The 12,070-nt window shown below is 43.2% G+C and overlaps 1 protein-coding gene across 1 annotated transcript in view; it reads left to right on the forward strand.

The window, feature by feature from the left end:
* DLEC1 (DLEC1 cilia and flagella associated protein) overlaps window positions 1-12,070 on the forward strand; it is a 778,557-nt gene that overhangs the window by 175,755 nt on the left and 590,732 nt on the right. Inside the window, exon 7 of the mRNA XM_029587026.1 lies at window positions 5,869-5,918. Coding sequence (XP_029442886.1) covers window positions 5,869-5,918 — 50 coding nt within the window. The remainder of the gene's footprint in view (window positions 1-5,868; window positions 5,919-12,070) is intronic.

Raw genomic sequence — 12,070 nt, forward strand, 5'->3', positions numbered from 1 at the left:
TGTGATTTCAGGCCGTTTTCAGAAGTGAGCCTCAATCAAAAAAAAAAAAGAACAAAAAAGAATTTCAAACTCTGGCGCCAATGCGCAGGCATGAGCACCGGCATGTCACGATGCCAAAACTGGCGCCGATGTGTAGACGCCAGAACCAGCGCGCCATTACATTGACACAGAGACAAAGCGTCCACTCAAGCGCCGGAGTGCTGAGACAAGCGGCCGCTGACGCATCGATGCGTCGATTAGCTGCCGGTGAGCTGACGCACTGACGCAGCCACTGGCACATTGACGCGGTTGCTGGGTGTTTTTCCCTTTGTGGGCAGAAGCGCTGAAGATAATGCATGCGCTGTGAGTGCCGGCAGCTGGTGCGCCTGCACTCACGGCGCACTCAGGCATGCGCTGTGAGTGCGGCGTGCACCGTACCAGCTGGCGCACCAAAGCTAGAGCCGGGAGACATGGTGCACCGATGCCTGCGCCGGAAGGCCGAAGCAGCGGTGAGTCAATTTGAGGGCCCGGCATAAGCAAAGTGCCCCAAGAACGCTGGGTCATTGGCGCAGGCAGACCATCGGCTCCAGTGACAAGCGCACAGGCACTGTTGTGCCCACCAGGCGCCTGACAACATTGCATCATAGCAGTACGTCACTGCTACAGAATCAGCCCCTCCAACCAGCACAAAAACATTAAAAAAAAAAAAAAAGGAAAAACAAAACGCCAACGGAAACCGGCATACTAGAGCCGAGTTCGTTTTTCAGCATGTTCTGCCACCTGCGCAGTCCACAAAGGTCGGGCAAGATTTATCATGACTGCCAGTAGGATCTACTTCTCCATGGGGGGCTGAGAAACAAGCTGGAGTTTTGTTTTCCGGTTCTTCCTGAACCGTTGGTCCTACCACAGCTTCCAGTTAACAGCTTTGCTGGAGAATTCCTGGGAAACTCCCTTCTTGGTTCCCAACATTGTCACATCGACTGGATGTACAAATGAAAGATTTGTCTTTCTATACTACCGTTCACGATACACATCTCTCTGTGGTAGTTCAGTTGGTAATGCAAACGTCTGGTAAGTTCAGAATTCATTCCAACTCACCGTTGCATGAAAACCATAAGTCCTTGAAGGACTTAAAAAAAAAAAAGGGACCATTTCATATTAATGGCTCACAAACCGCATGCAAACTACTAATTTGCATCGCGCATCTCTTGGATAATCTACAGACTCTACAAACCACATTCCAAAAAACCTTGCCTCAATTCCTTAACCTCGAGAAAAGGTGGAGGCGCTTCCTGAACTCCGTTCCGAAGATTTTTAAGTCTCCTTTAAGACTTCAGCAGCTGCCTTGGCAGCCAGATGCCTTCCAGGCTTATGTACTAGCACCATATGAAATGTCATTTTCATGACAACTGGGCATATTTGCCATGTCGTCCAGTCATTTTATTATGAGATTTTTTCAAAGATGCGGTCACAAGGCTTGAAGAACAGGAAAAGGCAGTTTGTTTTCCTCACATATCCTCAACGTCCATCTCTATCACGATGTCAATATTCAGCCTCGGCCCTCTACCGAGGATCATAAAAAAAAAGAGGGGAAATCACCCTTCAAGCCTTATTCCTATTGTAAGCCTCCATCTTACCAACTATTGAGACAATGAGCTGATCAACTACACCATATGAGTGTATTAGGATGCCTGGCCAGCCGCGGCATCCTACTAATCCTCAATCTATAAAAACCCAGTCCTGGGTTACAAATCATACGCTACCATCATCACCTATGGGATAAGGTTTGTCCACTTATTTCCCAGTCTAACAATTACATTATATTGGATCAGTGGGTCTTCCCTATAATCCCCTCAATACTTCACAATGATCATATAACATAAGAACATAAGAAATTGCCATGCTGGGTCAGACCAAGGGTCCATCAAGCCCAGCATCCTGTTTCCAACAGAGGTCAAACCAGGCCACAAGAACCTGGCAATTACCCAAACAATTAACAATACAGAAGGACTTCTCTTCAGTCCATTCCTCAGTCCTTCATCCCGAGGATCACACTGCCTTTGCAATAGGCATATGCTTGAACATTGAAGCACCCCAGTTCCTGGTGTCACCTATGTTTTTTCCAGGCGATCAACCATTCTGCCCACCAAAACTCTTCCATTCGGCCTTCCTTCTTCCCCCGCGGTTTCACCAAATACTAGGCAGTGGTAGCGGTGCACGATTGCCGTCTCATATCATCCAGTCCAACACTACTAAGAGGCCATCTTAGCATCCGATTCTGGCCTAGACAATCTAAGGCTCCTGTTCCACTACAAAAAAACCCCCAAAACTCAGCTTTGGAACCTTTTCCACCTGAAATTCATAGAAACCTACAGTCGCTAAATTCACGACAGGTTTTCCTACCTTATCTGAGAGCATTAGCCCTCTTCACATGGTCTATAACTCTGCTCACGGTACTACAAGGACAGCGCACCAAGCCATGACTTTTTCTGCGGCATATAAAGCAGCCATCTACGTAGTTCCACATACGCGCCTACATATGTGCCGACTGTAATACGGCCTGAAACACTGCTGGACTCCTTTTTCTCCATACTTTGGCCACTCACATTACTTGGCCAGCAAAAAAAGAAAAAAAAAAGGGAGAACTCACAATCGGTGGCTAATCCGTTTGCATATTGACGGGCTCACTCCTACGTGCCCTGCGCTATTTATTTATTTATTTATTTATTTATTTATTTAACTCTTTTCTATGCCGACATTCATGATACAGATCATATCATATTGGTTTACAAGGAACAAGGGGGTTATAACATTAACATTAAAGAAGAAGCAAAGTTACAATAAAACAAGGTCATGGGAACTTGGGAGCTGAAATAGCTAGAGGCAGAGGTTTAACGACGTAAACTTAAGGGTATACTGGAAGTGCCTTGAATCAGATATAGAGTGCTCTGAATAAGTTATATATTTATATATATCTCTGTATAAGTTATATATTTATATATAACTCTGTATAAGTTATATATTTATATATATCTATATAAGTTATATACTTATATATGAACCATAAACTGGATACGAACGCGACGCAGAGTCAATAAGGGGGATTGGCAGGGGGAAGGGGGAGGCTTGCTGGGATTAAGGAGTGGGAGGGGTTAAGGGAAGGCTATCAATCATACCATAGTGTCTGAAAGACTTACAGACACAAACTCTATGGACTTCGTTAGAATGTACACTGCACATATACCTTCAAGAACTCACAGTGGTTAGACATCCCCCTTCTAACCTCCAAAAATTCCATACAAAGAGAAATAGTCCCGATTCCCACGGAATCCAACTCCAATGTTCTTTTTTAAACAAAACAGTCTGATTCATGGAACCTCTACGAAGAGACAGTTCGGATACTACATCAGCCTCACCGAGTACCCATCTCATTTCCATTAACTCATCTGCCGGAATTCATGATTCCAGAGCGCACACACTCAGCATCGTTTCTCACTCCCATCAAAAGGGAACTAAATACAAAGGTAACTCCAGAACTATTCTCACTGAGAAATCTCACTACAGTGGATCTCTTGCAACACTGTACAACAGAAGAAGGGGGAACCAGCATATCCACGCCATCCATGGTACAGTTATCTATGGTGGCTTTCGATCCGCAATCCACTTCTCCTGGTCGCAAGCTTGCAGCTTCTTCCCTAACACAAGGGAGCATCCTCTCCTCTCCTCCCTACACCTTATGGCATGGAGATTGATGGCCTAGCTTATCATCGTTTTCTCCTATCCTCAGGGAAACTATACATCACATTCAAGTACCAGGACACTTATCCCGCTCCAGTTCCAGATATGCATCAATGGGTGTAATCCCCTTGACCACCTGACCAACTTCTGTCCTACCTCCATCTACATTACAGTAGGGACATTGCGACTCCTTGCCCAAGTTCCTGTAAGCACCATAACAGCTTATCATCTTCTTCTAGATGAAAAGCCTATTTCATGTTCTTTGGTATCCAGATTCATGTAGGACATATTGCACCTACATTTTTCTTAAAAACAAAAACCACCGATACCGTCGAACATTTTTATGATTCTCGAACGGATAATGCCTTTCATCCCTTGCACCTCTGGACACTGGATCATCTTCGATACCTTGCATGGAAGGTGTGTTTTTTTCCTAGTCGCTTTGACTTCTGAAAGGCCATCAAGCCTAAACACCGAATCTCTATTACTATCTCTTACTGACACCATCCTCATTAACCTGGAGAAAAAACAATCGTACCTGCTTGTTCTTCTTGATCTTTCTGCTGCGTTTGACACGGTAAAACACACGATACTTATAGACCAACTTGCCAATATAGGGATCAAAGGCACAGCTCTAAGATGGTTCCAGTCCTTCTTAAGCAACAGATTCTACAAAGGTAGAATAAACAACAAAGAATCGCATCCAGTCCTCACAGATCTAGGAGTCCCACAAGGTTCCTCACTTTCACCCACCCTCTTCAATATCTACCTCCTCCCTCTCTGCCACCTACTCTCAAACCTCAAGCTTACACACTACCTCTATGCAGACGACATACAAATCCTTCTCCCGATCTCAGAATCCCTTGAAAAAACCATCACATACTGGAACGAATGCCTACAGCCGATTAAAAACATTCTCTCAAACCTCAACCTAATATTGAATGACAATAAAACCGAAATGCTCATTGTCTCCCAGGATCCCCTTACAATCTCATCAAACCTCTCTCATAACTCAAATAGCAAGTTCTCACCCGACGTCAGAGACCTTGGAGCCTGGCTAGACAACCATCTAAACCTAAAAAAGTTCGTAAACACTACCACTAAGGACTGCTTTTACAAACTGCAAGTCCTTAAAAAACTTAAACCCCTCCTCTACTTCTCGGACTTCAGGCTCGTACTGCAATCCATCATACTATCAAAGCTCGACTATTGCAACTCCCTTCTGCTAGGTCTACCCTTCAACACCATCAAACCATTACAGATGGTACAGAATTCCGCTGCTAGAATCCTCACAAGTTCTAACAAAAAAGACCATATCACCCCAATCCTTCATAACTTACATTGGCTTCCCATCAAATATAGGATACTCTATAAGATACTCACAATAGTACACAAAGCAATATACAATCTGGCTCCTATCATGCTAAGCACTCAACTTCAACCGCATACATCTTCCAGACCAATTAGAAGCGCATACAAAGGAACACTGCATGTCCCACAAGTAAAATCAGCATTGAGCAAACGAGCATTATCTTCAGCTGGACCCCACCAGTGGAACGCTCTCCCCCCAGATCTAAGACTAGAACCCAGTCATCAAGAGTTCAAAAAAAGACTGAAGACCTGGCTTTTCCAACAAGCCTTCCCAGATTCTCAATGATACTTAGACAAGAGGACTTCCTAAATAATAGTATCCCTAAATTATCGACATCTCACCAATTCCTACTATCAGGACTCCACAACTGCTCAATCAATTTTTGAATCCATAAGTTCACTATATTACTCTTATTGTATCTATATGGTAGATTTGACAGGTCATCTCTACTACGTTAAATAGTTAAATTGTATGTACATATTATATTATATTATATTTATTATTACTATGTTAAATTGACATCCGGTTTTATTGTTCCTTATGTTCTACAGTTCTATGTAAAGCCCCCATCCGCTGTTGGGCAGTTCATCGTTTTATGTAAACCGGAGTGATTTGTAATTCCCACAAGAACTTCGGTATATAAAAATTAAAAATAAATAAATAAATAAATAAGTGACTTGCAAGCATTGCTTCACTATCCTTTCTCTCACCTCAGCAAAATGATCTTCCGCACTTGCCCGAAATTTCCACTCACGATAATGTCCTATTTTTTTCTGCAGTAACCAGGCTGTCCTGTTGTCCACGTTTCACCCTAGACTTCTTGCACATGGTACTGAGACAAAGGTTACATACCTTTCATTGTAAACGTACGCTGGCATACTACAAAGGGTGCACTCTATCATCCAGTCGACCCTCTCAGCTCTTTCTTTCCTCAAACCAGATGACCATGGGCGTCCAGAGTCCTCAACACCTTCTCCACAAAGATATCTAATTATATCCATTTTTACCTACAATAGTAAGTCACAAACGCTATCTGCGACCCTAGGGACGCCTCATGTGCATACAACGGCGACTTTGATTGCCTCTCTCTCCATCAAGTGCCTCTTATGGACATCTGTGAAGCGGTGACATAGTTATCGCTACACAATTTCATATCCCACCAGTGTTTACACACTGAGTTGGTGCATGATCCTTTTGAGACGGACTATCCTACAGAAGTGCAAAGATCCAAACAAATACAGCCTTCATAGGAACTGTCCACCACTATTATCGTATTGAGCAAAAAAAAAAAATAATAATTTTTTAAATGACACACAAAAACTGCTCAATACGTCAGCTGGGGACTCCCATACAGCATGGCTAATTCAGCTGCTTATCTACGTGAAAAGAGAAAGTTTGCTTACCATAAACGGTGTTTTCTGTAGATAGCAGATGAATTAGCCATGCTGACCTGCCTGCCTCCCCGGACAGTTCTAGCAGACCTAACTAACGCTTTGATACTGACTGAGGTACCTGAGGTGATCCTGCCAGGATATAGCAGGGAGGGAGTACCTAGTTAAAGTCTGTAATAGACTCTGAGAGCTCCACCAAGCATCAGATCCCAAAAGACAAGTGAAGTTTGAATGTAGTGGCTTAAATTGCAGTTGTAAAAGCATGAACATGCCCATTTTGTTCAAGCATATTTTCCGCAAGACAGTGGAACTATGTGTTTATATAAGAACATAAGAAATGCTATGCTGTGCCAGACCAAGGTCTGTTGAGCCCAGTATCCTGTCTCCAACAGTGGCCCCTCTAGGTCACATGTATTGGCAGATCCCACAAAGGAGATCTGAGTCCTGCTGTCATGGATAGCAAACAGTTTCCTTTAGTCTACCTGGCTAATAATGTTTTATGGAGTTTTCCTTCTGGAACTAGTCCTAACCACTTTTAAACCCCGATATGCTAGTCACCTTCACTACAGTCTCTGGGAACATATTCCATAACTTGATTGCTTGCTGTTGTATACCAGTATTTGGGATTATTTTTCTCTATGTGCATCATTTTGCACTTTTCCACATTAAATTTCATCTGCCATTCAGTTGCCCAGTCTCCTAGTCTCACAAGGTCCTTCTGCGGTTCCTCGCAATCTGCTGCTGTTTTAACAACTTTGAAGAATTTTGTGTCATCTAAAAATGTGATCACCTCACTCATCATTCCCTTTTCCAGATCTTTTATGAATGTTAAACAGCACAGGTCCCAGTATCAATTCCTATGGTACTCCACAAATTACTTTTCTCCATTTGGAAAACTGACCATTTAGTCCTGCCCTGTTTCCTGATTTAACCAGTTATCAATCCACAGTAGGACACTGCCTCCTTTCTCATAACTTTTTAATTTCCTGTGGAGTCTCCCATGGGGCACTTTGTCATATGCCTCTGAAAATCCAAATACACTATTTCAACCAGTCATTTTATCTATATGTTTATTTACACCTTTAAAAAAAAGATTGATAAGGCAAGACTTTCCTTGGCTTAATGGGAAAGAGCAAACATGATTTTAGCAATGGCCAGTGAATTTGTTTTTAAGAGTAGCTTCTACCGTTTTACCAAGCCCTTACATCATGTGCAGTGGGAATCTGCATGAATTGGTATAAGTAATGGTTTCTGGAATTAGTGTCCGTTCCATCCTCATTTTCCCTCAGGATAGAACTTGCCACCATTATGCTGGACTCTTTCTGGACTGCTTTGTTGTCACTGCAGCAAGCTATTAGTTTGTTAGCAGCTTTGACCTCTCAGTTTTGCAGTCTTAGGCTCAGGAGTCAGATATAGAAAGTGGAAGAACTATGCTCAGATTGAGCAAACAGCTACTCAAGCTTCTCTAGTTCAAGTTAAGATTGTAGTCTTTAGGAAATTGGAAAAGTTATTTATTTATTTATTTATTTATTTATTTAACACTTTTCTATACTGACCTTCATGAATAAATTCATATCAGATCGGTTTACATATAACAAGGGGGATAACTTAATCAACCATTTAACAAGAGGTGAAAAAAAAATCTAGAGAATTTTGTGAGACATCACAATTTATATTTGTTAAACTTTACCAGTCATTACAGCTACACCTATAGCCTTTCTAAAGAAGTATCTCATTGAAATTCTGAAAGTTCTAGAGAATACCATTCTACCCCTTAGTAAAACATTCTATCTACCTGCTCAGAGTAAATAGCAGAGAAAAGAGCATAGAGATGGAAATAAACCTCTGGATAGTCTGGATGGTCTAAGTGTATTAGAAATGTCAGAAGATGACAGTTAATAGGGTTACTTTGGTAGTAACAATTGTCTTCATCCAGGCTAAGGAATCCATTATGCAACTGTATTTTTGCAAATGTATTGCTGTATTTATGGGTGGGAAAATCTGAATATTTCCAGACTTATGTAAAATAACCCAAGAGCATAGAAGAACATTTGGGGAATGTGCCGGGAGGCTATTGACTTAGACGGACAGTTCCTGATTTGTTATCCTTTAATCTTCTGCTGATTGGCAACAGTATAGATGGGTCTGGGGAGAGTGTTTATAGAGAGTATTTGGATGGACCTGACAAAACTGAAAGTGAACAAGACCATGTGCCAGATGACATACATCCCAGTATACTAAAGGAGCTCAGAAAGGTGCTAACAAGTCTGCTAAAGGTTCTGTTCAATAGATTCTTTGAGATGGGAGCAGTGCCTTGAGACTGGAGAAGGGCAGTCGTGGTCCCACTTCACAAAAGTGGTAGCAGAGAGGAAATTGGAAACCTCAGGTTGGTTAGCCTTACCTCAGTGGTGGGCAAATTAATGGAGACTCTGCTGAAGGATAGGATAGTGAACTTTCCACAATCCAGTGAATTATATGATCTGAGGAACATGGTTTTATCAGAGGAAGCAAAAAATAAAGGGGGTAGAGAAAATACACTATTTCCTAGCATGTAGCAGATGGACTCAGGAACAATGGGTATAGTTTGCTCCTGATAGCAGTTGGAGACGGATCAGATTTCAATCTGACGTCAGCCCTAGTTCATATACCCCTGCGAGACGCCATGCTCTTCAGTATTTTCCGTCTCCATAGCAGTTCGGGACTCTATACATGCTTGCACAGCGTTCGAGTATTCTTTTTTTTTTTTTTTTAATTCTTTATTTATGGATTTTTACAATAATACAAACAGAAAATCACATTTCTTCCTGTTAATAGATAAAAGGAAAATTAAAGGATCTCTGGGCAAAAATGGAACATATCATAGACAAAAAAAATAAGAATACAATACCAAACAACAGTGGAGATCACAACAGCCTTATTACTTCATTTAAACCTGCTCTAATTAAACTGTGCCTGCTTCATCCTTGCAATTATCTAGAAATTTTCTAAGCTGATTTGGTTCGTAGTAAACATATCTTTTCCCCTTATATTGCAATAAACATTTGCATGGATATCTTACATTTATCTGAGCACCTAATGCTCGTACTTCATTACACATCTCCACAAAAGCTTTCCTACGAACTTGCGTATCTCTCATCACGTCAGGATATATCCAGACTTTTTTCCCGTAAAATGTCTTATTACGGTTTTTTAAGAACGTATTTAAAACTAAATCTCTGTCAAAGGAGTGAGTAAATGTTACTATTAAAGTTCCCCAATATTCAATTTGTTCAACAGACGGGGCTTCTAAAAAAGCCGTCAAATCTGTTTGAAGATTTAACTCAGGGGATCGTTTTCCCTTATCATCCACTGATTTAGTTATTGGCGCGTAATAAATCTTAGAGAATGAAGGTAAAGACTCAATCGATAAAGACAAAATCTCTATTAGATATTTCTTAAATTGCTCTGTAGGGGAAATTAAACTTATATATGGAAAATTCAATACCCTCAAGTTTTGATAATGCATTCTGTTCTCAATATTTTCTAACCTCCTTCTCACCATACTGTCTGATTGAATCAAATTAGTTTGAATTTCCTGCACTTGTGTTATTTTTCCAGATATATCTTTAATATTACTATCATGATTATTAATCTTAATTTCCATTTGTTGGATATTATTCTGAGATGTATTTATCAAACCAGCTAATGATGAAATGGTATTTTCTAATTTTGTTATAGCATTCCATATTAAGTCAAGTGTTACTACTTTTGGTTTCTGTAATTTTTGCACGATGAAATTGGCACCTTTCCCACCTACACGGGAAATTTCAGAAATCTTGTTGATTTCTGCTTCCGAATCCCCACCCTCTCCTTTTTTAATAGTTGTTCCCTGAATCACATTTTCAGTTAAGTTCTTACTCTCATTCACATTTTTCTCAATCACACCATGACTAATCAAATGCAAATTGTCCATTGTGCTCCCTTCATTTTCCCCCTCCGAAACTAAGTTACCACCGGTTGATAACCGGGTAACTCTGTCGGGTCCTTGCTGGGTGCCGCTGGTTGGAGGAGAGGGGGTTGCAGGCGCTCCTGGGCTCAAAGATGTATGAATGTCTATGAGGGACAGGTTATGTTCCTCCCCTGTTCCCTCTGCAGACTTTGCACCTGGTGTCGAGGCTGCGGCCGGGGCAAAATATCCCTCAATTCGTGGCTGCATAGGAGCGAGTGCGACTGGGGCGGAGGACTCAGTACGTAATCGCCCCTTGCGCTTTGTATGGGGCATCGCGTTAATTATTAAAGTTAGAATTAAATATTGAGGGCTTACCCACACAGCAACTCCTTCTTTATGTGTCCAGGATCCTTTATTGGAGGGTCGAGGAGGATTACAAGATTTTATACTGAGGAGTTAATCCTTGCGCCAAGTCAGTCCAAAGTCAGTAGCAAAGTTGGAGCTAAGTTGCCGCGCGCCCCTTGGGCGCGGGCGGCTTTGGCGACACGCCAGCAGTTGCGACGCGGCGTCAAGGGGCTGGTTTTAAGGACCCGACCAGTCCCGCAAAAATGACTTCAGACGGGAGGGCAGTAGCTTCACCGTAGGGGCCCGGAACAGCAAGGCTCTCACCCCCGGTAGGCTCTGCAGCTGTTAAGCACTCCTTCTCCTCCTCTCCTCACAAGTAAGTCTCACTGGGCTGGCTTTAAGGACCCGACCAGTCCCGCAGAAATGACGTCAGACGGGAGGGCAGTAGCTTCACCGTAGGGGCCCGGAACAGCAAGGCTCTCACCCCCGGTAGGCTCTGCAGCTGTTAAGCACTCCTTCTCCTCCTCTCCTCACAAGTAAGTCTCACTGGGCTGGCTTTAAGGACCCGACCAGTTCCGCAGAAATGACGTCAGACGGGAGGGCAGTAGCTTCACCGTAGGGGCCCGGAACAGCAAGGCTCTCACCCCCGGTAGGCTCTGCAGCTGTTAAGCACTCCTTCTCCTCCTCTCCTCACAAGTAAGTCTCACTGGGCTGGCTTTAAGGACCCGACCAGTCCCGCAGAAATGACGTCAGACGGGAGGGCAGTAGCTTCACCGTAGGGGCCCGGAACAGCAAGGATCTCACCCCTGGTAGGCTCTGCAGCTGTTAAGCACTCCTTCTCCTCCTCTCCTCACAAGTAAGTCTCACTGGGCTGGCTTTAAGGACCCGACCAGTCCCGCAGAAATGACATCAGACGGGAGGGCAGTAGCTTCACCGTAGGGGCCCGGAACAGCAAGGCTCGTGAGTAGCTTCACCGTAGGGGCCCGGAACAGCAAGGCTCTCACCCCCGGTAGGCTCTGCAGCTGTTAAGCACTCCTTCTCCTCCTCTCCTCACAAGTAAGTCTCACTGGGCTGGCTTTAAGGACCCGACCAGTCCCGCAGAAATAACGTCAGACGGGAGGGCAGTAGCTTCACCGTAGGGGCCCGGAACAGCAAGGCTCTCACCCCTGGTAGGCTCTGCAGCTGTTAAGCACTCCTTCTCCTCCTCTCCTCCGCGTTCAAGTATTATAATCAAAGAAATCCAAAACAAAGAAGAAAACTTAACTCTACAGACGAGCCCCACTCTCCTGCGGTGATACCTACGGGTCCCTCCCTCCC

The sequence above is a fragment of the Rhinatrema bivittatum genome, chromosome 2, assembly GCF_901001135.1.
Source record: "Rhinatrema bivittatum chromosome 2, aRhiBiv1.1, whole genome shotgun sequence".
In the NCBI taxonomy this organism is placed as follows: domain Eukaryota; kingdom Metazoa; phylum Chordata; class Amphibia; order Gymnophiona; family Rhinatrematidae; genus Rhinatrema; species Rhinatrema bivittatum.